The 26,806-nt window shown below is 41.8% G+C and overlaps 1 protein-coding gene across 1 annotated transcript in view; it reads right to left on the reverse strand.

Moving 5' to 3' along the window:
• Positions 1–13,054: 13,054 nt before the first annotated feature.
• prkci (protein kinase C, iota) overlaps positions 13,055–26,806 on the reverse strand; it is a 113,571-nt gene continuing 99,819 nt past the window's right edge. Inside the window, exon 19 of the mRNA XM_078564342.1 lies at positions 13,055–23,021. Within this exon, the coding sequence (XP_078420468.1) occupies positions 22,934–23,021 (88 nt within the window). The 3' untranslated portion in view covers positions 13,055–22,933. The remainder of the gene's footprint in view (positions 23,022–26,806) is intronic.

Genomic DNA, 26,806 nt, shown 5'->3' on the forward strand with positions numbered 1-26,806 from the left:
CTTTAGCTTTTATGCTGTCCCTTACTTCCCTTGTCAGCCACGGTTGCCTCGTCCTCCCTTTGGTATGCTTCTTCTTCCTAGGGATGAATTTTTGCTATCTCCCAAATTACTCCCAGAAACTCCTGCCATTGCTGTTCCACTGTCTTTCCTGCTAGGCTCATCTCCCAGTCAATTCTGGCCAGCTCCTCCCTCATGCCTCTGTAGTTGCCTTTATTCAACTGTAATACCGTTACATCTGATTCCAACTTTTTCCTCTCAAATTGCAGGGTAAATTCTATCATATTATGGTCACTTCCTCCTAAGGGTTCCTTCACCTTAAGCTCCCTTATCAAATCTGCCTCATTGCACATCACTAAATCTAGAATTGCCTGTTCCCTAGTAGGCTCCACCACAAGCTGCTCCAAAAAGCCATCTCGTAGACATTCTACAAATTCCTTTTCTTGGGATCCACTACCAACCTGATTTTCCCAGTCTACCTGCATTTTGAAATCCCCCATGATCACTGTAACCTTGCCTTTCTTACACGTCTTTTCTATCTCCTGGTGTATCTTGTGCCCCACATCCTGACTACTGTTCGGAGGCCTGTACATAACTCCCATTATGGTTTTTTTACCCTTGCGGTTCCTCAACTCTACCCACACAGATTCTATATCATCTGACCCTACGTCATTTCTTGCTATTGATTTAATATCATTTCTTACTAACAAAGCAACCCCACCCCCTCTGCCAACCTGCCTATCTTTTCGATAGGATGTATATCCTTGGATATTTAGCTCCCAGTCCTGATCCCCTTGCAGCCATGTCTCCGTGATCCCCACCACATCATACCTGCCAATTTCAATCTGCGCCACAAGCTCATTTACCTTATTTCGTATACTGCGTGCATTCAGATACAACACCTTCAGTCCTGTATTTCCCATCCCCTTTCTCATTGTCGTCCCTTTATCTGATGTGCTTGAAGTTAGATTCCTAGCCCTTTCCAAACACTCTGTCCTATTTTGTGGTCTGGGGGCTTTAATAGCCTCTCCTGGGCTCTCCTTTCTTTTCAGTTTTTTCATAATTTTCCATGAAGTTGAATCCACCCCCCACCCCCGCCACACGCTAACCTGCTGCTTTGTTTCCCATTAGTCATACTTCTTGGAGTTTTATCCCCCCCCCCCCACTTTCTAGTTTAAAGTCCTGTTGACCACCCTTTTTACCCTTTTCGCTAGACCATTGGTCCCAGATCGGTTCAGGTGGAGACCGTCCCAACGGTACAGATCCCTCCTGTTCCAATACTGATGCCAGTGCCCCACGAAATGGAACCCCTCTTTCCCACACTCCTTTAGCCACGTGTTTACTTCCCTTATTCTCGCGTCCCCATGCCAATTTGCACGTGGCTCGGGTAGTAATCCAGAGATTATAACCCTTGAAGGCCTGTTCTTTAATTTAGTTCCTAGTTCCTGATAATCCCCAAACAGGTCCTCTTCCCTAGTCTTACCTATGTTATTTGTCCCGACGTGGACCACAACAACTGCATCCTCCCCCTCCCTCTCCAATATCCTTTCAAGCCGGTCACAGATGTCCCTCACCCTGGCACCAGGCAGGCAACATACCATGCGGGACTCTCAATCCTGCTTACAAAGGATGCTATCAATTCCCCTAATTATAGAATCCCCTACAACTACCACTTGTCTTTTTGCTCCCCCCTCTTGAATGGCCTCCTGTGCCACGGTGCCGTGGTCAGCTGGCTCATCCTCCCTACAGCCCTGTTCCTCATCCACACAGGGAGCAAGTACCTCGTACCTGTTGGACAAAGTCAAGAGCTGAGGCTCCTCTGTTCCTGAACACAGGATCCCTCTACCTGCCTCACTTGCAGTCACACCCTGCTGACCCTGACCATTGACTGAACTTGAGGTACTTAATCTACCGGGTGGCCACCTCCTGATACAAAGTGTCCAGGTAACTCTCCCCCTCCTGGATGTGCCGGAGCGTCCAGAGCTCGGACTCCAGCTCATCAATTCTGAGCCGGAGTTCCTCCAGCAACCAACACTTGCTGCAGATGTGGTCACTGCGGCTCGCAATGGGATCTGCCAGCTCTCACATCATACAGCTACAGCACATCACCTGCCCAGCCATCTCAACTTAGATCATTAATTTATTAATTAGCTTTGCAGTGTTTTTTTTTCCAAATTTGGTGCAGATTTCCTACCAACCAATCAGGTCACAGCTTTCCTGTGATGTCACTTTTTCAGTTTTGGCTTCAGTTACTCTGTGCCCCGAGGTCACCGCTCTGGTGCTCTTCCCTCCGAGTCTGCTTCCTGGAGACAAGGCCGCGAATCCCCGAGGTAAGCTAGATTTATACTCACCGCTCCGGTGCTCCTCCCTCCGAGTCTACTCCCAGGATTTACTCACCCATCAGCTGCGTTTTCTTTAAAATCCACTTTCAGAAGAGTGTCCCTCGCAGGTCTGGTGCACTCCTGAAGGCACTGCCTCTTCCTCTCTCTCTGTTTTTTAGGTTTGAGAAGGGAGGGAGAGATGGAAACACTACAGCAATGTAATGTTTGGGGCTATTCCGTTCTTTGACGGTGGGTCCTCCTCAATTCCCTCCTGAGTCGCGGTGGCTGCGGTGACTTCTCCCAGAATGCTTCAGTCACTTCTTACCAGCGCCCTCTGTTGGATCAAAGTCTCTCAAAGTCAATGAGTGCCTTATTGCAAATTCAGCGCCAACCATTCTTGTATGAAGACTGTGAGCCATCTGTTTCATTTGTTCAATTCTAGACACTTACAATTCTGATAGGGACCATTAACATTCAAAGAGAAATTTGAACACCCAGTGATTAACTTAAAGAACTACACCACAATATTTCACATTTTTAAACAAAACAACCTTTACTATGTATAATATATTTTAAAAACAAGGCAAACATCACTGATTATTCTATAGTTTGTAAATACTGATATAAATCAAGTTCCTCTTTTACTTCCCCCAGCTCCCCACCCAACAGTTCCATTATACCTTACGATATTGTGAAAGTTTATTCGCTTCTTTTGGGACCAAACCAAAGGTATGCCACATCTCACTGGAATTCTTTAATTCTACTCAGTGTTTCAGCTATTCCTAGAGGTACAAGTTTCAATGAGATCCTTCTGTTAGCAATGGGCTAAGTGACCCACCCCCCAACTTTCCTTTCAGACCTCATGACTGTACACTCCTCAGTTCAAGCACAGGCTTCACCACCTACTTGCTTAGGGATTTAAACATCAGAAACACCCCTGGTTCCTAATGGCCCTCAATGCTCCTAGTCCCACAATTTGTTCGCAGCTCCTGATCCTTAATGACCAACCTAACTGACTGTCTCTGCAAGCAAGCGCACATACACAAATTAAAACGAAAGGAACCATCCTAAACCAACAGAACATCTCCCATGGCAACAATATATTTACAAAGTTGCTTTCAGCTACTTTTGATCTGGGAGACTACAAGAATAATTGTAGACATCATGGTTCTACCCAAAGCTCACAAATGGGTCATCCATTATTTAAGTTTTCCCATTACCAATTCTGGTCTATTAAATAAACATACGTTACTTTTTAACTATAAGTAACCTGGGCTTGTTTGATTTGCATTTAATCAGAGTTGTGTTTACCAATTTCTCAACCAAGTATTTTCATTTATTAAAAAAAACTCCAGTTCCCTAAAAGTTATATATCGGAAACGTATGAATTATGAAACTAGATACAACCAAGGCAAGGTTGCCAATTAAAAACAAGCAATGACAGACCAGAAGGGCTTACTTTAGATCATAAGAACCTCTTTACATTATTAGAATATATAGCTATATCAATTTCATAACATGACCAGTTACGTTACTGTACACTAAGAGGTCTGCCTTTGTGTATGACTGGAATACATGTGTAGGGTTTATTTTATTCATTCATCGGATGTGGGCATTGCTGGCTCAACCAGCATTTATTGTCCATCCCTAATTGCCCTTGAGAAGGTGCTGGTGAGCTGCCTTCTTGAACTGTTGTATTCCCTGTGCTGTTAGGGAGCAAGTTCCAGGATTTTGATCCAGCGCCAGTGAAGGAACGGCGATATATTTCCAAGTCAGGATGGTGAGTGACTTGGAGGGGAACTTCCAGGTGGTGGTGTTCCCATCTATCTGCTACCCTTGTCCTTCTAGGTGGTAGTAGTGGTGGGTTTGGAAGGTGTTGTCTAAGGAGGTTTGGTGAGTTCCTGCAGTGCGCCTTGTAGATGGTACACACTGCTGCCACTATGCATAGGTGGTGGGGGAGTGAATATTTGCAGATGGGTGTCAATTAATAGGGTTGCTTTGTCCTGGATGGTGTCAAGCTTCTAGGGTGTTGTTGGAGCTGCACTCATCCAGGCAAGTGGAGTGTATTACACTCCTGATTTGTGCCTTGTAGATAGTGGACAGGCTTTTGAGAGTTACTGGTGAATTACTTGCAGCAGGATTCCTAGCCTCTAACCTGCTCTTGTAGCCATAGTATTTATATGGCTCATCCAGTTCAGTTTCTGGTCAATGGTAACTCCCAGGATGTTGGTAGTGGAGAATTCAGCAATGGTAATGCCATTGAACATGAAGGGGTGATGGTTAAATTCTCTCTTGTTGGAGATGGTAACTCTGTGGCACCCGTGTGGCACAAATGTTACTTGCCACTTGTCAGCCCAAGCCTGGATATTGTCCAGGTCTTGCTGCACATGGACATGGACTGCTTCAGTAACTAAGAATTCACAAATGGTGCTGAACATTGTGCAATCATCAGCAAACATCCCCACTTCTGACCTTATGATGGAAAATCATCAATGAAGCAACTGAAGATGGTTGGGCCTAGGGCACTATCCTGAGGAACTCCTGCAGTGATGTCCTGGAACTGGAATGATTAACCTCCAACAACTGCAACCATCTTTCTTTGTGTAAGGGAAACTCCAACCAGTGGATAGTTCCACCCCCATTGACTCCAGTTTTGCTTGGGCGCCTTGGTGCCACACTCAAAATGCTGCCTTGATGTCTAGGGCAGTCACTCTCACCTCACCTCTGGAGCTCAGCTCTTTTGTCCATGTTTGAACCAAGGCTGTAATGAGGTCAGGAGCTGAGTGGCCCTGGCAGAACCCAAAGTGAGCATCAGTGAGCAGGTTATTTCTAAGCAAGTGCCACTTGATAGCACTGTTGATGACCCCTTCCATCACTTTACTGATGCTTGAGAGTAGACTGATGGGATGAACAATTGGCCGGGTTCAATTTGTCCTCTTTGTGTACAGGACATACCTGGGCAATTTTCCACATTGCCGGGTAGATGCCAGTGTTGTAGCTGTACTGGAACTGCTTGGCTAGGGGCGTGGCAAGTTCTGGAGCACAAATCTTCAGTACTTTGCCAGAATATTGTCAGGGCCCGTAGTCTTTGCATTATCCAATACCTTCAGCTGTTTCTTGATATCTATCACATGGAGTGAATCAAATTGGCTGAAGACTGGCATCTGTGATGTAGGTGAGGAATCCAGCAGTCTTTGACCTATGGCTGTTTAAATGGTGCAACTTTTGAAAGAGCAATTATTCCTCTCTAATATCAGTCATTTGACTGAGCAGCATATGTATCTGAACAGGCGATGGTGGGAGTTTTTTTTTAGCAATGTCAGTAAAAAGTTCTCTGCAGCATAAAGACAAGTCGCTTTGATCGAGTTATTTATCAGATAAGGGGTAGAAGTCTAACACAGTCTTTCACACATTTTCTGAGACAACATCATTCCATGTACACTTGACAACCAAACTACTATTGGTTAACTCAGAGGTAGGATGATGTATTATTTCCACTGCTCATGCCAACACCGCTCTCCACCCTCCTCCTCTGTGTACATGATCATGTTTTAGTTCACAGAGAGTGACCACTTGCCTATGGAAACAGATGTTTGCATTGGGCACAAGTAAAAAGCACTAAGAAATTACTGAACACAACAATTTACACTTATATAACATCTTTAAATTTCCTAAGGGACTTAAACAAAATTTGATACCAAGCCACATAAGGAGATACTAAGGGGCAACCAAAAGCTTGATCAAAGAGGTAGGTTATAGGCACCATCTTAAAGGGAGAGATAGACAGACTTGGGAAAGGGTTTAGGGAGGGGATTTCCAAACTTGCAGCCTAGGCAGCTAAAGGAATAGCTGGCAATAGTGATGAATATTGGAGATGCAGAAGAAGCAAGAGTTGGAACTCTGCAGAGTTGGAAGATTGTGGGGCTTGAGGACATCATAGAGATGAAAATAAAGACTTGATTTTATTAGCACCTTTTAACACATCCTGAAGTACTTAACTACCAATTAAGTACCTTTGAAATTTAGCCATTGTTGCTATGTAAGAAACAGGGCAGCCAATTTGAACAGAGCATGCACCCAAACAGCAATGTGATAATGACCAATCTGTTTTTCAGTGATGTTGATTGAGGGATAAAAACTTACCAGGACACCAAGGATAACCCCCCTTTTCTTCTAAATAGTGCCATGATGTCATTCATGTCAATCTGAGAGAGTGGACTGGACTTTGGTTTAATGTCTCATTCAAAAGACAGCACCTCCAACAGTGCAGCACTCCCTTAGTACTGGAGTGGGAGTGAGTATTAGCTGATATTTTTGGCCTCACGACTCTAAGAAATCCAGAGGCCATGGAGGGATTTGAAAACAAGGATGTGAATTTTAAAATTGAGGCATTGTCAGAATGGGAGTCAATGTAGTTCATAGAGCGGAAGAGTGACAGCACTAGGGAAGCTGTTCAGATATATTGTTACTGAAGATTCCTGTTCTCTCTTCCACAATTTCTTCTCAACTGCCTGCTCCAACATTACAAGCTTCCTCGCAAGATAAGCTAGTTTGGTTCAACTGACATTAATTATATGGGTGTAATCTGTCCACAAAGGCACTACTTCACCATTCAGCTTGCACCAGACTGCTGCTTTTGAAGGGTTTAGAGACACATGCACTCAAGTTTACCTAGTTTCAGCAGTAGAATGTTCTAGACATCTTGTGGGTTTGGGTGTGCTCAAGAGCAACTGGGGTTTGGCTACTGGAACAGATGAGTTGATTACTGTTGTTACTCATTTATTTGTCTCACACCATATCAAATTTGTTAATGGTTTGTCGGAGGAAATCTGCAGGGCTGGCCCCACACAGAACAGCAGTGCTGCTTGTGATGCCAAGTATCTCATTTGTGGTTTTAGCTTTTATACTTTATGAACTTTCTGGTTAGGTTGCAGTAGTCTAAATTACATTTCCTTTCTGGGGAATAGACTTCTGGTAACTTCAAGAATGCCAAGTCTATACTATTTAAATAGTGACCAAAATTTATTGCATTAAACATTTGTTTTGCTCTTAATTGCAATTTTCTTAATTGTTATCGGTCGTGCAACTCAATGTTTAAATGTACACCCATGGCTATATTGCAAATAGCACCTTGTGCTCTTATTTTTATACCACTTACTGGAGATAGATGCAAGAGAAATAGCAAGTACTTCCCCTCCCTTCATTATTTCACTTTCTCTTCCGTGGGACAGTTACTGAGGGTGTGCTTTTTGACACAGGCAAATATTTGAAGACAATCAGCTCATTGTGCTCAACATATCAAGTTTACTTGTATCTTCCAGGTACATCCTAATATCCATGACTTCCAGGCACATCCTAATACCCGTAACATCTAGGTTTTGAAAAAATACTAGCTGTGCATCTCAACATCGTAGTAGTAACCTGCCCAAGGACAGCCCCTCTGCTCATTTTTCTACCCAGCATGGTCTTGCACTTTCCTCTTCAGTTGCTCGCAGGAGCCTCCCATTTTCAATTTCAGTGAGCAAGAGCATTATGACTCTCAAAAAGAACACACAAAGTAATTTCCCGTTGCCTGCCTCATGTGTGTTTCATGAAATACAAATCCACTTCCTGAAGGATCCCACCTGTAAGCAGCCTCTGTCCATTGAAGTTCTAGGCCATCCACCAGCACCATAGAGAATTTGCTGGTTCTGTTGTTGGTTGTGGGTCATGATCCTGAAAAATCGCAGATGTTAAAATTGTTCCTCAACAGTACTCCAATTAGAACATAACCAGCTTGACATAGTCATGCTCACAGAACTATACCTTACCTCCCAGGTAATCCACTTGGATTGTTAGACAAATATTGTCCGAACAGAACACTTACTCAAAAAGTACAGAACTACAAAACTCAAGATTGCACATTTAAATTGTTAAATATTGAAATTTATAGGGAAATGAGTCAACAGTAGATCTTGACGTCAAGGGCAGTCATACTTTACAATGTCCCAGACACCACCATCAACATCCATGACTATGTCCTGTCCCACCGGCAGGAAAAACCCAGCAGACATGGCGACACAGTGGCACACAGTCAGGAGGGGAGTACCCAACTTCCTGGTGGTCCTCAACATTGACTCCAGACCCCAACAAAATCTCATGGCATCAAATCAAACATGGACAAGGAAACCTCCTGCTGATTATCACATACCGCACCCATCACCCCCCTACCGCCCTCAGCTGATGAATCAGTACTCCTCCATGTTGAACACCACTTGAAGGAAGCATTAACGGTGGCCAGGGCACAGAACGTACTCTGGGTGGGGGACTTCAATGTCCATCACCAAGAGTGACTCAGTAGCACCACCACAGACTGAGCTGACCGAGTCCTAAAGTACACAGCTGCTAGACTGGGTTTGCGGCAGGTGGTGAGGGAACCAACAAGAGGGAAAAACATATTTAACCTCATCCTCATCAACCTATCTGCCGCAAATGCATCTGTCGATGACAGTATCGGTAGCAGTGACCACCTCTCAGTCTTTGTGGGGACAAAGTCCCATCTTCACATTAAGCATACCCTCCATTGTGTTGTGTGGCACTACTACCATGTTAAATGGGTTAGATTTTGAACAGCAAGATAAAGGCAAAATACTGCAGATGCTGGAAATCTGAAACAAAAACAAAAACTGCTGGATAGACTCAGCAGGTCTGACAGCATATGTGGAGAGAAAGAAAGAGTTAATGTTTTGAGTCCATATGACTCTTCGCTAAAGAGAGATAGAAATGTGGTGAAATATATACTATTTAGAGGGGGGGGGGGGTGGAACAAATGAAGCTGGATAGAAGGCCAGCGATAGGTGGATGCAAAGGAGAGATTGCAAAAGATGTCATAAACAAAAGGTCAAAGGGTTATTAATAGATTAATAGTGGTGGTATTGGCTAAAGGAGGTACTAATGGTGACATTAAGAGTGGAAAGCAGAAGGTGATAATGGGCCGACCAGGGTAAGCACTCTGGAAAGTGACAGGTGGCTCTAGTGGCGAGTGAATGATCCGCTTTGGCGTCCTCCGAAGGTCCTCAGCATCACAGATGCCAGTCTTCAGCCAATTTGATTCACTCCACATGATATCAAGAAACGGCTGAAGGCACCAGATACTGCAAAGGCTATGGGCCCTGACAATATTCCTGCAAAAGTACTGAAGGCTTGTGCTCCAGAACTTGCCGCACCACTGGTGTGGGAAATTATCCAGGTATGTCCTATACACAAAAAGCAGGACAAATCCAACCCGGTCAATTACTGCTCCATCATTCTACTCGCCATCATCAGTAACATGATGGAAGTGGCCATCAACAGTGTTATCAAGTTGCACTTGCCTAGCAATAATCTGCTCACTGACGCTCAGTTTGGGCTCCGCAAGGGTTACCCAGCTTCTGACCTCATTACAGCCTTGGTTCAAACATGGACAAAGGAGCTAAACTCCAGGGGTGAGGCAAAAGTGAATGGCCTTAACAACAAAGCAGCATTTGACCGAATGTGGCATCAAGGGGCCTCAGCAAAACTGGGGTCAATGGGAATCAGGGGGAAAACTCCACTGGTTGGAGTCATGCCTAGCACAAAGAAAGATGGTTGTGGTTGTTGGAGGTCAATCATCTCAGTTCCAGAACATCGCTGCAGGGATTCCTCAGAGTAGTGTCCTAGGCTCAACCATCCTCAACTGCTTCATCAATGACCTTCCTTCTATCATAAGGTCAGAAGTGGGGATGTTCGCTGATGATTGCACAATGTTCAGCATCATTCGCGACTCCTCAAATACTGAAGAAGTCCATGTCCTTATGCAGCAAGACCTGGACAATATCCAGGCTTGGGCTGACAAGTGGCAAGTAACATTCATGCCACACAAGTGCCTGGCAATTACCTTCTCCAACAAGAGAGAATCTAACCATCGCTTCTTGACATTCAATGGCATTACCATTGCTGAATCCCACACTAACAACATCCCGGGGGTTACCATTGACCAGAAACTGAACTGGACTAGCCATATAAATACTGTGGCTACATGGGCAGGTCAGAGGCTGGGAATCCTGCAGTGAGTAACTCACCTCCTGACCCCCACAAAGTCTGTCCACCATGTTGGAGTGCAGCTCCAACAACACTCTTGAAGCTTGACACCATTCAGGACAAAACAGCCAGCTTGATTGGCACCACATCCACAAATGTTCACTCTCTCCACCACCGATGCATAGTGACAGCAGTGTGTACCATCTACAAGATGCACTGTAGAAACTTACCAAGGCTCCTTAGGCAGCACCTTCCAAACCCATGACCGCTATCATCTAGAAGGATAAGGGCTGCAGATACATAGGAACACCACCACCTGGAAGTTCCCCTCCAAGCCACTCACGATCCAGACTTGGAAATATATCGCCGTTCCTTCACTGTCACTGGGTCAAAATCCTGGAAATCCCTCCCTAACAACGCTGTGAGTGTACCTACACCACATGGGCTGCAGCGATTCAAGGCAGCAGCTCACCAGCACCTTCTCAAGGGCAATAAATGCTGGCCTAGCCAGCGACACCCCCATCCCATAATTGAATTTTAAAAAAGCCTTTGAACTTATCACCAAGCACACATTACCAGAACTACTACTAATGGCATCCTCCTTAGATACTGAGGTGACATTTGAATGAAGCAACTTTGTTTTGGGTTTGGAATGATACAAAACAGGAGGCTATTCAATCCATCATACTGGTACTGGCCTTTGAAAAAGCTATCCAATTTGTCCCATTCCCCTGTCCTTTCTCCATAGCACTGCCAATTTGTCCCTTTGAACTATTTATCGAATTCCTTTTTGAAAGTTATTTAATCTTTTCCAACCCTTTCTGCATTCCAGGTCACAACTTGCAGTTCATATAAAATTCTCATCACACCTCTAGTTCTTTTATCTTAAATCTATGTCCTCTGGTTAATGACCTTTTTGCCAGTGGTAGTAATTTCTCCTATGTACTCTATCAAACCATTCATCATTTTGAACATCTCTATGAAATCTCCCCTTTATTTCCTCTGCTGTAATGAAAACTCCACCTTCTCTAGTCTCTCCACATAACTGATGTCCTGGAACCCCGCTATTGTGCTAGTAACCTCCTTTGTATCCTCTCCAAGGTCTTGGCATCTTTCCTAAAATGCGGTGCCCCAAAATTGGACACAGTACTCCAGTGGGGCTTAAGCAGGGATTTATTATGGTTTTGAATAACTTTCTTGGTTTTGTACTCTATACTTATCTTTACAAAGCTATGGATCCCAGGTTTTTTTTGAACAGCCTTCTCAACTTGACCTGCTGCCTTTAAATATTTTTGCACATATACACTCAGGGTATCTCTCTTGTGCCCCCTCCAAATTGTACTATTTATTTCAAATTGCATTTCGTTTGCCTTCAAATGTATCACTTCACACCTCTCTGCTACATGTCTTGCCCACTTCACCAGCCTATGTCCTCCTCACTGCTGACTACATTTCAGAAATGAGAGAATTAATCTTTTGATTGTGTCCATTCTATGTCGCTGGGCTAGAAAGTCTGAACCCAAGGCTAATGCTCTGGGGGCATGGGTTCAAATCCCACCGCAACAGTGGTGTAATTTTAACTCAATTAATAAAATTTGGAATGGAAAGCTAGTCTCAGTAATGGTGACCATGACAAACACCATCGATTGTTGTAAAAACCCCATCTGGTTAACTAATGTCCTTTTAAGATGGAAATTTGCTATCCTTACCCGGCCTGGCCAACATGCGACTCCAGACCCATAGCAATGTGGTTGACTCTTAATTACCCTCTAAAATAGCCTAGAAAGCCACTCAGTTCAAGGGCAATTAGGGACAGGCAACAAGATGTTGCCCTTGCCCACATCCCACGAGAGAATAAAGAAAATAGACTGGTGAAGTGGGCAGACACATGGCAGTTGCAATTTAAGACAAACTAAATGGCACAATTTTAGAGGTGGTACAAGAGCAGAGGCACCTGGGAGTATATGTACATAAATATTCTGATTTAGGGCTTAACTGGCAATTAGGGTCAGCCCTTTCCAAACCTTCAGATGCACAGACTCAAACAGGATAATCTAGTAAAAAAAAAATACAAATATAACTGAATTCCCTGGGCTTCCAAGAATGGATTAGCTGGACAGAGGGACCCTAGATTAGTCATTCCTTCTCTACTTTTGGATGAAACATCAAACTCAGGCCCTGGCTGCCCTTCTCAGGTGGATGTCAAAGATCCCATGACGTCTTTTCCAACAGTAGTAGAGTTGTTCCTGGAGTCCTGGCCAATAATTATCTTTCAAGCATCACTAAAAAAGATCAGCAACGTTATAATGATCAGATATCTGTGGAGCGTGCAGTGCATAAATTGAGTGTTTCCTTAATTGCAACAGCAACACTTTAAAAGTATTTCATTGGATGTCAAGTGCCATGGGACTTCCTGAGGTTCTGAAAGGTGCTATATAAATGCAAGTTCTTTCCATCATTATGGACCATACACAAGCTGACAAATGTCAAGTATCTGGACATTCTTCCAGTGCTGGAGAAACTGCATTATTTAAACTACAGGATAGGTGAACAGGCAGAGGTGATATGGGCACCATCAAATTAACTACCTCCTGTCCTGCAAACAGTTTCAAAAGGATGTTTCTTGTATTTTCCCATTCTCATCCGATATTCACATGTATTCTCTTTCCAGAAGGCAGTCATCTAATCATAAGCAATGATTTTCTCCTTTCCATAGAATTTATGTTTATTGATTGACTGACAGAAAAAGATAAATAATTCACTTGATGTTCAATGCACAATAGGACACATTTTTAAAATTATCTTTCCCAAATCTTTATTTAAAAAACCCCACAGAATGTTCTCCCACATTCAGGAATGTAAATTACAGTATTTGGCATTTAGTGTTAATATACGCAGCATGATGCATCAATCTATGACACATTTTGCACCAGTTCAGCAGTCAATGCAATAGGTTTGAAAAGATTTTTAACCCAGTGAATATATAAAGTACAAAGAACAAATGGGTTGTGGCATTCACCCAACTTAAAAAAATAAAAAAATAAGTTCAAGTTCCAAAGTGAAAGCAAAGTCCTCAAAAATGTGTTTTAAAAAGTGCAACACTATTAGAAAGTCTAATTTCAGCTCTGTTGCACCTGCTCCATGTGTATGCTCAAACGTAAAGAAAAATTCAAATTGATGTAATTAAATCACGAGGATGGAGACCAAAGTCCACAGGAGGACTATATAGAATAAGGAATATGGAAGATCTAATTGAAAATATTTACAGTAGTACAGTTCCCTGCAAACTAATCTCAGAGACCACAGCCCTTCTGCTGTCCTTCACACACTGAACATATAAAAACACCAAATTTACAGGAGCTGAGGGTGGCAATATTTCTTTTACATAAGTTTCCTTAACAAAACTTAAGAGTTCACTTGTGCTTTATCTTAAGAGCTGAAGACAACAACACAGAGAACCCAGACTCAAAAAACCCAAAGTGTAGTTACAATATGAAAATTTAAGTTCATGCTTAAAGAGTTGTCGTTCTGATTTGGCAACCCCAGGTATGTTACCCTGATTAGCAACACAAATTATTGCTCATTGTACATATATATCGACTACAGGAGGCCTTGTAAAGTCACAAATTAGTACAATTTCTTAGAAAACTTACATTCTGATAACTAAGTTTCCTTACTCAAGCCTGGAGTTCAAATTTCCAAATCAAAACTTCAAATGTCATCCCCAAATTAACGCTACTCCTCTCTTATCCAAATTAAGTTTTAACAAAGGCAGAGTTAATAACAAGGTGGAGAGGTCAAGTTCCAGCTTAAGTCAGCACCGGTGCTATAGCCATTAAGAGCAGTTACTGAAATGCACATTTCTGACAGCCGCTATTCGTAACTGAGTTTGGGAACTATAATCCAAGTATATCATCGTCACAAAATCAGCTACTGGATATTTTTTGAAGATTCCTTAGAGAGATCTTTGTGGAGGAGTCCAAGATTGGTACAGCCTGAGTGCAATAGAAAACATTATTTCAGAAAACGCTATTGCTTTTTTGAGATTCAGTAGCAAGTTAAGTGACTGTAGCTTCGCAGGGACATCCCTTAACCTTGAGAGTAAAGCTTCACTTACATATATGGAAAGTGCAATTGTCCTTTTCATTTAATTTCCAGACTCATTAGTTCCTTGTTTCCCATGCAATAGTTCTTGGTCCTGAAGTGCAGGCCCACACGAGTATACAAGGAAAATACATCATCCACAAATACAAGTAATGGGTAGCAAAAGGGATCAGTTATTGTTTAAATATGGGTATTTTTGTCACCTTGTGAACGTGCCATGCAAAATTTACATTTTGGAACAATAGATTGCACTATAGGTGCTGGTTGAGATATTCCATTTTTGCGCTAGCCAGCCAGTGATTCAATTTAATGACTAGAAAATTATGGACTAGCGAGCGCAGAAGTGGGAAACTCTAGTTAGTTAAAGATATCACACATGCCAAATCACTTGCCCCGGCTGTGGGCTTGTACTAAACGGGGGACTGATCTGACAATTCATAAGCGACAATGTCAAGGTAAGTCATAGATCATATTCCCCATCTCACCCCCAAGTTCTGATCACACACAACACACACCAATAAATATCAGAATGACAAGATTAGGCATCAGCTTTCATTTTAAAGGGGACTATGGATTGGGTACCTGTGATGCAAAATCCTTTTTATTCTCCTTAGAGTTAACTAGCCCCCATTTCCATTAGATTTGGTTAATGTATAATGAAGACACATTCACGTGATACAACGACATCAGAAGAATGATTTCCTGTTGAACAGCAATTGGCAAAACAGATAATTGCAGGCTGTGTCAAACAAGATGAGGTCAAGTAAATTGGGGTTATACTCTCTCAGGTTTAGAAGAATTGAGAGATGATCTCATTGAAAAATACAAGATTTTGAAGTGCCTTGACAGGGTAGATACTATAGGTTGTTTCCTCTGATTGGGGAATCTAGAACATGGGGTACAGCCTCAGGATAAGGGGTCATCATTTAAGAGTGATATGACTGAGAAATCTCTTCAAAAGGCTGTGAATCTGAATTCTCTACCAAAAAGGGCTGTGAATGCTCCATCTGAATATATTCAAGGCTGAGATAGACAGATATTTGATCTCTCAAGGAATCAAGGGATATGGGGAATGGACATGGAAGTAGGGTTGAGGCAATCAGCCATAATCGTGTGGCGCAGGCTTGAGAAGCCATATGGTTTACTCCTGTTCCTATTTCTTGCTGCTGCAGATAGAGGCACTAATCTCCCTGCAGTCTAAATTCTTTTGCAGTACTGAGCCATATGAGACATCCCAAATTTACTCCCTACAGCCTGTGAATTACCTCAGCCAGGGAGTCAGTGGGGTGGGGACCTGGGTTTGGGAGGGAGGGGTGCTGGGGTAGGGGGAGAAAAATCAGCTAGGATCTCGAGCACTATCTTAGAGCCCCGCTGGACAGTGTAGTGTGTAGAATCAAGCGAGGGCAAAGATCAGACTGAGCAGTGATACTTGTCACAATCTAATAGCCTGCCAGCACACTCTGTCTGGTATTCATTTCTGAAACATCACTTCAGGTTTAATGGTCTTAGTCATAGTGCAATGATGCCAGTTTGAGACAACTTGTACCTTTATGGCCTGCTGTTTACTGAGATGGAGAGATTGCAGGAAATGACCAAAGGTCTATGCAAACTTGAGGTAGATTCCAAATCCCAACTACATTAACCGCCCCTTTCAAAAAAAACATACCAGGCTATGACTGTGGCATGTTTAACATGGAAATCATATCTTACCAGCTGAATATGCTCCAGACTGAAAAACCTCACTATGAAGATGTTCAATTCTTGATTGTGAAATATATAAAATTAGCTAATTATGGTCCCCTAATATTTACTTGTGGAATTCATTGAACCATATCCCCCTTTTTAAAAAAAGCATGAAACAAAAATGTAACTATTCCTCCAAATCAAATAAAAAACATCCACAACACATGATCTCTTTTTCTATTTTTGTTGCATTTTGGCACATGCACAAACATTAAATCAAGAATGGTCTGAGCCTGAACATTTGCATTAACCTGCCTTTACTTTCAGAAAACTCCTGCAGCAACATGGTAGTTACTCAGTGCATCAAAGTATATAAAAAATATTAAGTAGCATAGGTAAGGTAAATCCAGATTACTTAACCCTAAAAAACAGGCAGAGAATAAAATAATGGAAATGAATGAAAGGTAAACTCAGAACAGGTAAAAGAAATAACTGTTCCACTCAAAGTAAATATTGCTCCGCTCATCTACCAAGTAAACCCATTCTGTAATTCAAGTACAATTAGTTACCTTAAGAGTTTATGCATTGAACAGATGGGGCTTGACAGGGTGGTCTGTTCTCATTCCTAACTTTGCTTACATTCATTGATCCAGGTTTGTGTCCATGATCACTTACGCCACAGCATTTAAATGAGTACCGTATAAAAACTGGCAAAACTGGTTAAGATGTGTTAATTCAGAAGTATTGCATAATCATAATTAAACAAATAGTTCTGCATTGTAATAATCCCCATTCCCCTCAATTTCATTCACCATTAGTACAAGCCACAATCTCAATTTATAATATACTAGAACTAAAGCAGAGACCATAACTCAATATTCTGGACATACTCCTTATCAAATCAGTACTCACTGGTGTGATTTTTGCAGAGCATAGAGCAAACTCATTCACCAGCCCCATGAACAGGAATCTAATCTAAATCTGTTTACAGTGGTCTGACGCTGACAAGCATTAATTCTCACAATTCATAATTATCTCTAAGCTATTAATATTAGCCCATGGAATCATTCTTCAGGCAATTCTTTGGATAGATTCCAGGTTTGCTTTCCACTGCAGTGCTCCAGTATACAAGACTCTGCTCAGACAAACACACACAAATACTGTTTGGGGGGGGGCCTTTTCTTCCCAGAGCCTGCTTCTGAAATCAGAGATTTCAGAGTCTTAAGGGCTGAATTCATTACTTTACATTCAGAGGAATGCGATTATGGAAATCGGATCAGAGGTGTTTTTCAGCAAAATTATTCAGTCAGTATGGTTAACAAGCTAACACAGAATGCAGAGATTCATCAGGGATATGATGTTGCTGTAGAAGCTCCCTCAACCCTCACACAAATGTAGAGAACATTTATACTCGCGAAAACTATCTTAACTTTAAAATAAATACCAACATTTCAATGAATCTCTTGCTCTTTCAAATCACCTCATGGGGAGATGTTTATTGTTCCCTGGTTATGGTGAAAATCTAGCCATGTTCATTGGTGTGCATATTTATGGCTTTTACAAGCCATGAGCAGCAGAAATCTCTCCCCAACATTTCTCAGGTTGCTCCTTTAATCCACAATTATTAGCTAATAATTTAGCACCTTCCAGGAAATTGCCACAACAACAGGGATGGTAGGACCAGAGCATGGGTTGATAGGGGGTGAATGTATCTGAAGTCAGTAATTGATTATTTATTTCATAAAACCACAATATAATGTATCATTGAACTCAGTGATGAAGTGTTGAATTAAATAGAATCAAACTGATATAACACTCACTTCTCCCTCATCAAAATTACCTGCAAATCACACCTTTGAGAGCAAATGGATTCTGTAAATTTTGGTCTCTTGCGCTAATGGAATGGTACAATGTCAGAGCTTGTATTATCCCAATCCAATCCCCCATGTGATGCCACAAAGTGAAGACTCCCAGTCTAAAGAAAAGCTAACGCATTAAAATAAACATCAGCGAAAGGGGGAAAAGCAAGCCAGGATGGAATTTTTGTCTTGGACAGATAGCAGAGAACTGTGACTTCCTTCAGCACAAAACAAGCTTAGAGATGAGACGTTACACTCCAATCGTAAAGGGCGAAACACATGGGTCTGGGTATTAAGAATTAATTTAATATACCATTATGCAGAACGGCAAGATATATTGGCTAATGAAAGAAACCTTGCATAGTAAGAAGAAATGAAATACCAATAACCATTCACGAACTGACAAAAGGTGGATTCCCATTTAACTTGATGTCAGTATATACCCGTAATTATGGTACTTAACTGAACCAGTCCTTGTTATTTGGTCCAACAGGAGACAAACTGTATTTATCTACATTGTACCTGAAAGGCACTCATGCGGCATAAACACATGACAGTACAAAACTAAACTAATATTCTTTCACACTAGCACTGTAAACACAATCAGTAGTTGTTGCTAAACAGTTACAAAACACAAAATAAACGGAAGTAACTTTTGCTAAACTGAAAACTTGGTGCTTGAGCCCTAATAAATCAAAAGAGCCATAAAACATTGGAGTTAAGACAAATTAAATTGCAAAAATTACGTAAGAGAATTGAGCGGGGCAATAATGAGAAAAGGGTTCATGTAACAGTCAGAGGTCCCAGAAACTTAGTTGTGGTTGACGCTAGTTTTGCAATACTCTAATTTAAAATAAGCCAATATTTAATCCTTTTTTCAAAACCAATAAGCACAGAAATGAATGAAAAGCCTAGCTTTAATCTGCCAAGTCCTCAATTTCCTGATTCCAAGTTTCACTGACAATTGGAATCAGCAACAGGGTTCATACCATCAAAGTTGAGGGTCCAATACGACTATAAAACACCTCAAGCCTCGAGTTAATTGGTCTACTGCCATCAGGAGCTGGTTTGTAGATGAACAGCAACTTGGTGAAACAAGAGGGGCCAAGGGAAACGTCATAGCCAGTATGATGTCTGTTAACTGGGCATGAATTAGTACTATGGCAAATATTAAGAAGGGTCTCTTTTTCCCCTCCAAAAGCTATAAATGCTAAATGGATCTGAATGAAAGTGGAGTTAAGACATGAGATAAAATCATACAAGTAGGGGCTGTTGAACACCAATCTGGTTGGGTCTTTAACAACCTGCAAACTTTTATCTCCACAGATGCTGCAAGACCTGGTGAGCATATCCAGAATTTTCTGCTTTTATTTTAAAAAAATTATTTGAAAATATGCCCAAACAAGAGCATGGGCAACATATCAGGATTTAGGTAGTGGTGTGGTCCATTAGGTCATTTATTTTTCCCACAGCAGATTTCTTGGACTCTTTAGGCCAGTCAGTGGAAACATTACCAGTTTAAAAGGGAAACATGTCCTTGAATGACCAGTAACACAAGTCAGGACCTCCATTCCAGTAGTTAGCAAACTAATTTTTTATATTAATAAAATCGGTACACTAAAGATTATTTGAGGGATAGGGGAACAAGAACAACTTAAAATGATAAATTACTATAGAGTAGGTAAATACTTGGATGGCCACATAGCATTTTATACCTGCACTATTCAGTTTACGAATCATTCTGTATGTGAAGCTTTCAAAACCAACAAACTCCCACTCTCTCTTGGCAGTTGTACATAATCAAGAACATTCTCTTACAAAAACCAAAATAATTACTTCAAACTATACAGACTCAGATTCTCCTGCAAATTTGGCCAATAACTTAGTGCATTCACTGCATAGTCCAGGTCTGGGCATGTTCCCAATACCCATGCAGTTGTATCACTAGCTCACTGGTATTTTAAGAAGAAATGACATGCAGTTTCCAAATTAAACTTTGCAATGAGCATTTCTGAATCATGAACAACATTCATCCTGGCTGAGTCTCATGCATTTCAGCAACCTGAATAAATAAAGATTAAAGAGGCCATAACCCATTCCCTTGGTGCGCAAGTGTGGACGATTTTTTTTTGCTTTGGCAATGACTAGTCGCTGCTCCCCATAATTCATAATTGAATAACCTACCAGCATTCACCATCCTGCACATGAAGAATGCCCACATTGCCAAGGTATCATAGGACTGCTGGCACCCAGTTTTCATTCCCCAGTAGTTGTCTTGAGTAGAAAAAGAATGAGGGGTGGGGGGGGCGCGGTGGGAGGAATCAAGAGTTTGGAAAAATATCATCTTCCTCCAGCAGCTCTGTACTACCCAGCACTCAGTTTGACAACAATAAACTTCAACAATGGTGCAAGTTATGATGACAGCCAACATCTGCACTGTTACATTCATCTGTCTAACCATACAGAAAATACTGTGAATGTTACTACAGTGCTCAAAAAACAGAACAGACCATGAAAAAAGGAGATATGGTCTCTTTACTAGTCTTAAATGTGTGACAGATGTAAGGGGGATGTGTAGCATATTGACCTATACCAGAATGCTAAAGTATTGGTATTTCTCAGACTTCCCCATAAGCAGCTATGTGCTTTAAATTGATAGATGCCCAGAATGGGGAGTTAAGTATGAAAAGCAGCACTCTAACCATTGACATTAATCACTGCAACAGGACATTCTGGCAATCATTAAGCCCACTCTTGTCATCACAAAAAAAGGATAATATTGCAAAATGAAATAGTTTAAGTACACCAAAATCCTATAATGCAGCTGAATTTGACCCGTTCATTATCTGTAAACCGATGACTCTGAATATAACAAATAACATCCCCTCTTAGTCATAAGTAATGGCACTGGCTTTCTACCCTCACAGAACAATGGACGGAATTGTTGAATGCAACCCCAAAACATCATTAACATTTCCTGCATCTCAAGTAATAAAAGAAACAAATTTAACTTAGTCACCTATTTTAAACAAGGAATGTTTTAGGGAAAGACGTACACAGAATATCTCATTTTAGCTGGACTGCACACAGCTGTTTTAAAGCAGAACAACAGACGCCGCTAGGACTGTGGTCATCTCTTTTTGCACATTTAGGGTTATGCGGCACAAAAGTCTCTTTCAGGTAGGTAAGGGACTGAGTTAACTGTGCCAAGTATTAAATGCAACCACTAAAACCTGAAGTTTAAATGGGTGTGGACAAGGCAGGAACATAATAACCTTATTTTATTTTATGACCAGATAAAACTGCAGCCCAAATTTGGCAAAGTTACACTTCTCACAATTCTAACATAGAATCAAAACTATATTCACTAAAGTAAACTAATACTGGTGGGGAAAAAGTGGGGCAGGAAGTAAGTCATAATGAGACAAATATGTAAAGTCTGTTCGATTAACTGTAAAAGAAATCATCAGAATATAGTGCATTCAGTTTAGCAGGTTATGTCTCTTCAAAATATAATTGTAACTGCAATTTATCAAACCGACAATAACGATTTTCTTTACATGGGACCATGGGTGACCCTTGTGTGCTGTTGCAAAACAGAAAGAGTCTGGAGGATGAGAAATATCAAAAGTGAAGTTGATGAATATCATTAGAATCTAGTTACCCAGGAATTCCTACCGAGTTTTGCTTCTGCTTTTTAACATGAAATTACTTAAATTTGAATCTCTCATGGAGCAACAAACAAACTTCATGTAGTGTCAGGTGTGCAGCAAAGTATTGTAGTGAAAGCTATTGAATTTTACTTATGTATTGAAACTTGTTTCTTTTTCCAGGGCAAGGTGGAGGAGTACGGCTATGAATGCATTTTTCATTTCCAAGCGTTTGAGCAATTCCTAGGAAAACTTTGTTCTGTTTTCCTGGCATGCTGCAGCACTACAAATAGCAGGAGACAGTCATTTTAGTCATTTATGTATGAAGTATAACAATGACAATATGGGCAGATCACTCCCTGCTCTGCATAACTCCTTAGTTCCAGTGGACTATACTGGCAGGACTGAAAGCCTCAATCGACACAATATGGTGCAGAACAAAACTTTACCGGCTTTTATATATATATATATTTATATAAAAAAGACACCTTTCACATCAGTGCAGACAAAAGTATAGTCACAGCATGTTTGTGCACGTTATTTTGTAATTCTCATTTATGTGGTCCCAAAAATCTTCTGATAACTTAAAAAAAACCTAATAATCAAATGAGATAAATGCTGTCAGTTTTTCTACAATACAGTTTTTGTACATGATCCTGCTGGTAATGTATGAGTAGTTGGAAGCAATGTTTGAAATGCTTTTCTTCCCTTAACCTTTGACACACCTTTCCAGTAGATAAGGGCAATGTTTTACCAGCAAAAGCATTTTTGTCAAAGCCATCAGCTGCCATCTCCCTGAGCAATACTACCAGCCGCAGGCTGATAGAGGTGTCTTGGGGGAGCAAATGAAGCCTTTAAGTCATGCACTTAAGAGTTTACCATAACACCAACAGAATAAAGTTAACTTTCCACCCAACCTCCCAATGAAAAAACAAGCAAGTCATTTCTTAGATAAGCTAAGATAGCACTTGCTCCCTGACAAAAACTATCCTGTCCACCAAGTTAACAGCGTCTCTCAGCAGGAAATATAGCGGAAAAAAGATAATCTCTCAGCTGCAGTGGTTGAGAACTCAGGCAATTAACCTGTAGCCTATTGTTACATTGGAATAGAAATATGTAAGTAGTCACTGGTCATCTGCTGGATTAGAGCTGGGATGAGCATTCTCAAACCATTAGCTGTACAGAGAAAAGGCTTCTGCTACTAAAGCAAGGCATTCATTGTTTTCAGCTCTTTCACATGCAAGGTTGGAGGCACTGGGCACAGTGTGCAGATTCCAGCTCGTCAGACGCATTCCTCAGCTGACATCAGAAGGGGATTGATATATTCGAAGCCTTCAAATTCTGATTGGTCAATCTTCTTTACAGCGTCACTTTAAAAAAAAAAATGGGAAAAGGAAAGTATTAAAAAGGGTAATAATGACATCAGATCAAGTCACCAACATTACATACTCCTGTACAACACATCAGTGGGACTGGCGGCGGGGGTGGGTGAGTGGTAGTCCCTTATAATTTAACCGTAATAATATAATCATTGCTTAGTTGCCTTAGAGAAAGTAATTCTGGATAGGGCAGATGGGGAAAAAAGATCAGACAGTTAAATCCTTGCAACTCAGTTAAATGGAGCAATAACGGAGACTTGGCAGCCGTTTGTCTGACTGCACTTTCAGTTACGTAAATTGCTCGTGGCATGGAGGGACGGAAGGGAAACTGTCTAAAAGGTCAAGAGTGAAACTAAAGCAGGTGATTTGTTTCAGTATGACAGCCTGCAACATATCCTACCTGTAGCTGAAATTGCTGATTGAGTACTTCAATTGTGCACAAAAAGCTGAAATGCAGTGAGAATTGTTCGAGAGACAAATCATTTGTCCTAAACATAATCTTACAAAATAAGAGTCAGAAGCCACAACCAGGGATATGTGAAAGAAAATTTTGTATTTATCTAAATTTTACACCACAAATCTTTGCAGGTGGAAAAACAAATTGACAAAGCTGTTTTTATTTAATAAGGTGCAATCCTTGGCTTTATAAACAAAGGTATAAATCTTGATATCAACCACCAGATTTATCACAATTTAAATATTTAGAGAGGTCAGCAGTTGGGATTATTCTCCATGGATCAGGAAGGTTGAGGAGGTGTCAAAATTTTAATGCATTTTGATATACTGGGTAAAACCATTTCCACTAGCAGAGGATACAGGTTTATGATAACTGCCAAAAAAGCCAGGGGTAGATGCAAAGCAATTTTTTTTTGCTCTGAGTTATGATGTGAAATGCACTGCCTAAAAGGTTGGTACAAGCAGATGCAGCAGTAACTTCTAAAAGCAACATGGATATAAACTTAAAAAGAAAAATGTTGCAGGACTACTAGGAAAGAGCAGGGGAGTAGGGCTAAATGGATAGCTCTTTCAAGAGATGGCCACGATGGGCCTCTCTCTGGGCTGTATAATCTACAACACTATGAAACAATACTAGTTCTATTTTAGTTTATTTCAAATGTATTTAATGTCCTCCTAAAAATCATGATTAAATTCAATATAAAATATCTATAGAATGAAGCTGCATTAAAACCATACAAATTTTCCTGGTTTATTCATAGAAGATGTCACATAAATGATTGCCAATGCAACAGATGCGCACAATATAGTCGTAGCTTTCTTGCTTCCTTTACAGCACACATTTTTAATTAGAATATAAACCAAGGCCAATAGAAGTATTAAAGGCACAAAAAATTTAGGCCAGCCTTATCAAGGTATACTGAAACAATTTTAGCTGTTCACAATGTTTACAATTTTGCATAGTGAGGGTGATAAGTAGAATTTTTTTTATTCATTCATGGGATGTGGGCTTTGATGGCTGGGCCAGCATTTATTGCCCATCCCTAGTTGCCTTTGAGAAGGTGGTGGTGAGCTGCCTTCTTGAACTGCTGCAGTCCATGTGGTGTGGGTGCACCCACAGTGCTGTTAGGAAGGAAATTCCAGGGTTTCGACCCAGTGATACTAAGGAACGACGATATATTTCTAAGTCAGGATGGTGAGTGACTTGGAGGGGAACTTCTAGGTGGTGGTGTTCCCATCTATCTGCTGCCCTTGCCCTTCTAGATGGTAGTGGTCGTGGGTTTGGAAGGTGTTGTTGAAGGAGCCTTGGTGAGTTTCTGCAGTGCATCTGAGATGGTACACACTACTGCCACTGCGCGTCAGTGGTGGAGGGAGTGAATGTTTGTGGATGTGGTGCCAATCAAGAGGGCTGCTTTGTCCTGGATGGTGTCAAGCTTCTTGAGTGTTTTGGGAGCTGCACTCATCCAGGCAAGTGGAGAGTATTCCATCACACTCCTTACTTGTGCCTTGTAGGTGGTGGACTGGGTTTGGGGAGTCAGGAGATGGGTTACTCATCGTACTATTCCTAGCCTCTGACCTGCTCTTGTAGCCACAGCGTTTATATCGCTAGTCCAGTTCAGTTTCTGGTCAATGGTAACCAGGGTGTCGACAGTGGGGGACTCAGTGATGGTAATGCCATTGAATATCAAGGGGCGATGGTTGGATTCTCTCTTGTTGGAGATGATCACTGCCTGACACTTGTGTGGTACGAATGTTACGTGCCACTTGTCAGCTCAAGCCGGGATATCGTCCAGGTCTTGCTGCATTTGGACAAAGACTGCTTCAGTATCTGAGGAGTCGTAAATGCAATCATCAGCAAACATTCCCACTTCTGACCTTATGATGGAAGGAAGGTCATTGATGGAGCAGCTGAAGATGGTTGGACCAAGGACAGAACCCTGAGGAACTCCTGCAGTGATGTCCTGGAGCTGAGATGACTGACCTCGAACAACCACAGCCATCTTCCTTTGTGCTAGGTATGACTCCAACCAGCAGAGAGTTTTCCCCCTGATTCCCACTGACCCCAGTTTTGGCTCCTAGGGCTCCTTGCTGCCACACTGTCAAATGCTGCCTTGATGTCAAGGGCAGTCCCTGTCATCTCACCTCAGGAGTTCAGTTCTTTTGTCCATGTTTGAACCAAGGCTGGAATGAGGTCAGGAGCTGAGAGGCACTGACGCAAGCCAAACTGGGTGTCAGTGAGCAGGTTATTGCTAAGCAAGTGCCACTTGATAGCACTGTTGATGACCCCTTCCATTACTTTACTGATGATCAAGAGTAGACTGATGGGGCGGTATTTGCAGGGTTGCATTTGTCTCGCTTTTTGTGTACAGGACATACCAGGGCAATTTTCCACATAGCCGGGTAGATGCCAGTGTTGTAGCCATACTGGAACAGCTTGACTAGGGGCGCGGCAAGTTCTGAGCACAAGTCATCAGTACCATTGCCAAAATATTGCCACAGCCTTTGCAGCATCCAGTGCCTTCAGCTATTTCTTGATATCACATGGAGTGAATCGAATTGGCTGAAGACTGGCATCTGTGATGCTGGGGAACTCTGCAGGAGGCAGAGATGATCATCCACTCAGCACTTCTGGCTGAAAGTTTTTGCGAATGCTTCAGCCTTATCTTTTGCACTGCTTGCTGGGCTCCTCCATCATTAAGGATAGGGATATTTGTGGAGCCTCCTCCTCCAGTGAGTTGTTTAATCGTCCGCCAACAATCAAGACTGGATGTGGCAGGATTGCAGAGCTTAGATCTGATCCGTTGGTTGTGGGATCGCTTAGCCCTATCTGTCACTTGCTCTTATGCTGTTTGGCACGCAAATAGTGCTGTGTTATAGCTTCACCAGGTTGGCACCTCATTTTTAGGTGTGCCTAGTGCTGCTCCTAGCATGCCCTCCTGCACTCTTCATTGAACCAGGGTTGATCCACGGGCTTAATGGTAATGGTAGAGTTGGGAATATGCCGGGCCATGAGGTTACAGATTGTGTTTGAGTACAATTCTGCTGCTGCTGATGGCCTACAGCGCCTCATGGATGCCCAGTCTTGAGTTGCTAGATGTGCTTGAAATCTATCCCATTTAGCAAGGCGGTAGTGCCACACAACACGATGGAGGGTTTCCTCAATGTGAAGCCGGGACTTTGTCTCCACAACGGCTGTGCGGTGGTCACTTCTGCCAATACTGTCATGGACAGATGCATCTGTGGCAGGTAGGTTGGTGAGGATGAGGTCAAGTGTGTTTTTCCCTCTTGTTGGTTCCCTCGCCACCTGCCACAGACGCAGT

This window comes from Cetorhinus maximus, chromosome 19, assembly GCF_964194155.1.
Source record: "Cetorhinus maximus chromosome 19, sCetMax3.hap1.1, whole genome shotgun sequence".
Classification (NCBI taxonomy): domain Eukaryota; kingdom Metazoa; phylum Chordata; class Chondrichthyes; order Lamniformes; family Cetorhinidae; genus Cetorhinus; species Cetorhinus maximus.